The sequence below is a fragment of the Heptranchias perlo genome, chromosome 27, assembly GCF_035084215.1.
Source record: "Heptranchias perlo isolate sHepPer1 chromosome 27, sHepPer1.hap1, whole genome shotgun sequence".
Classification (NCBI taxonomy): domain Eukaryota; kingdom Metazoa; phylum Chordata; class Chondrichthyes; order Hexanchiformes; family Hexanchidae; genus Heptranchias; species Heptranchias perlo.
The window spans coordinates 40,004,704-40,006,968 of NC_090351.1; the positions used below are offsets into that span (position 1 = coordinate 40,004,704).

A 2,265-nucleotide genomic window follows, 5' to 3' on the forward strand; every position below is an offset into this window, starting at 1 on the left:
GCTAAAAACTAGAAACAAGGTCAATTAAAAAATCTACAAACAGTGATGAAAGTTAGCTGACATCTTTTTACAGGGCCTGCAAAATGAATTTGCGGCTTATTTTAGAAAACACAACAGAATGTGATTTTTTTTCTTCTGTTGGATAGTTTAGAAATTAAAAGAAAATTTGATGTTTGAACGAAATAAGATTAACAATACCAAAAACAAGTCCAGGTAAATACATGGCTTCCTATCTGTTAATAGGGTTAACCTAGTTTCTGGAAACGATTATAAGAGATTTAACCAAATGACTTTAAATGATATGGAGCAAACTAGCTGGTTGGTTCTACTAGTATATCCAACAGTCAGAATTAAGCTTCGTGTTTCGGTGATCTGCTCATTCTGATACAGCTGTTGGACATGGTAAAGTCAGCGGCTATGTGTTGTTCAAGGAATTCTGATGTTTCTTCCGCGATCTGACCAGGTATTCTGAAACCCAGTGCCGACTGGTCTAACTTTGGACTGGAAGCATCGTAGCTGGACCTGGTTTCCGCATTGCAACCTGTCCTCTGCAAAAACTGCATGAAGTTCTCCTCAATAGACCCTTCTCGGCTGGGCAGTCGAAGGTCCTCTTCCAGGGTCTGTTTGAAGAGACAGTTGAGGTGTTTGCTGAGTTCCCCTCTGATCTGCCTATTGAGACATCCATAAAAGAAGGGGTTAATGCTGAAGGACATGTATCCGATCCAGGTGACGATTGTTTCCCAGAGGCCCGCTGGGGTTGAGGTCTGGCTCAAAGCAGAATGCAAGTGAAAAGCAAAAAATGGCAGCCAGCAGAACACAAACTGGCCTCCAACTAGAATGAGGATGATGGCTGCCTTGCCCCCGCCAAATGTCCGCTGCGGGGAGGCTCTCTGAGCTTCGGAGCTGGTGACCATGGTGGATCTGCTGCTGAGCGATTCAGACCTCTGCCTGGGGGTGTCCATCCAGGTGGGCAAGGGTCCGTGTTGCAAGGCCGCTACCCTGGCCACCTTGAACATGCTGCAGTAAACTATCAGAATGATCAAGACTGGGAACAAAAAGTAAAATAGGCCAAAAAAACCGATGAAGACCTTTCTGTACGTCTCCCCGTCCCATCGCAAGGAGCACTGGTTGTTCACACGTCCTTGGGAATTCCAACCCAAGACTGAGATTGTTGACATTAAGGTGGCTTTAATCCATACGCAGATGATAACAGACACGACCAGCTTCAGAGTCATCCTCACCTCATACCTCATGGGATGTACTATGTAGTAGTACCGCTCGACATTAATAGCCAGTATGGACAGAATGGACGCACTTATGAATAACATGCTTAAGAAGAGGTATATCCGACACAAGGCGTCACTGAAAACGATGTTGTCAAAAAGAGCTGAGCTGGAGACCATCCCTAAGGGCATCAGGATTAAGGCAGCTGTCAGGTCCACGAGACACAAATGGAAAACAAAGACAAATTTTTTGAACAATGGGGTCCTGATAATTACAAGCATCACTGCAGTGTTTCCGATGATCCCAACTAAGTCAACCAGCAACATGAAGAAAAGGCCTACAGACTGGGAAACAAGATCTCTGTCTATGGATGCCAGGCTTCCATTGAAGAGCACGGAAGTAGGGGAGGCTCTGTGCTGTCTTCCCATCGTGGAAGTATTCCACGCCCATTCCGCAGAAACTGGAGCAGCCATGGATACGTAGGGTGACGTAAGGATGGAGACCCTAAAGCCCTTCTTCCGAGTCCATCACCCATCCTCTTTTGGGATAGGTAGTTGCCTGGCGGTTGCTGGACTGTTTAATTTTTTTCTCTAACCATGTAAACCTTGGCCACCATCAATAAATTAGGCAGTCGGCACATTTCAGATGAAATCGTTCCGTTGGATTATTTACCTCCAATTTGTAGTATATACCAGTTTTCATGATCCATTAAGCATAACCAGTAAAGACGTGATGTGCCTCCTCCACTCCAGATCTTTAGGTTTCCCGTCTACATCACTATGTGTTCAGATTATACATTTCCATTTTTATTCAGGAAGCATGAAAACCTGTGTAGGTAAGATAGGAAAAAGCATTAGATAAAGAATCGTTAAGTCCACACAGATGCAGATGGCTGTATCTGATTCTAATGAACGGTTATTAAGCCCAATTTTACAAATGCGCCCTCTTGTCAGGGAGGTTTGCCTTGCCAGGAGTGCGTTGTGGATCCCCACAATTTTCTGTCCTACCAGGAGTGTTCACTTGTAAAATCGAGCATTGCTC

The 2,265-nt window shown here is 44.7% G+C and overlaps 1 protein-coding gene across 1 annotated transcript; it reads right to left on the reverse strand.

Moving 5' to 3' along the window:
- Positions 1–215: 215 nt before the first annotated feature.
- On the reverse strand, positions 216–1,726 carry gpr61 (G protein-coupled receptor 61). The gene has a single exon (XM_068007876.1). The coding sequence runs from the start codon at positions 1,695–1,697 to the stop codon at positions 351–353; it is 1,347 nt and encodes a 448-aa protein (XP_067863977.1). The 5' UTR covers positions 1,698–1,726; the 3' UTR covers positions 216–350.
- Between the last annotated feature and the right edge of the window lie 539 nt (positions 1,727–2,265).

Bases quoted from the DNA above. Each gene is read 5' to 3' on its own strand.
- gpr61 (XM_068007876.1), bottom strand. From the start codon at position 1,697: ATGGCTGCTCCAGTTTCTGCGGAATGGGCGTGGAATACTTCCACGATG.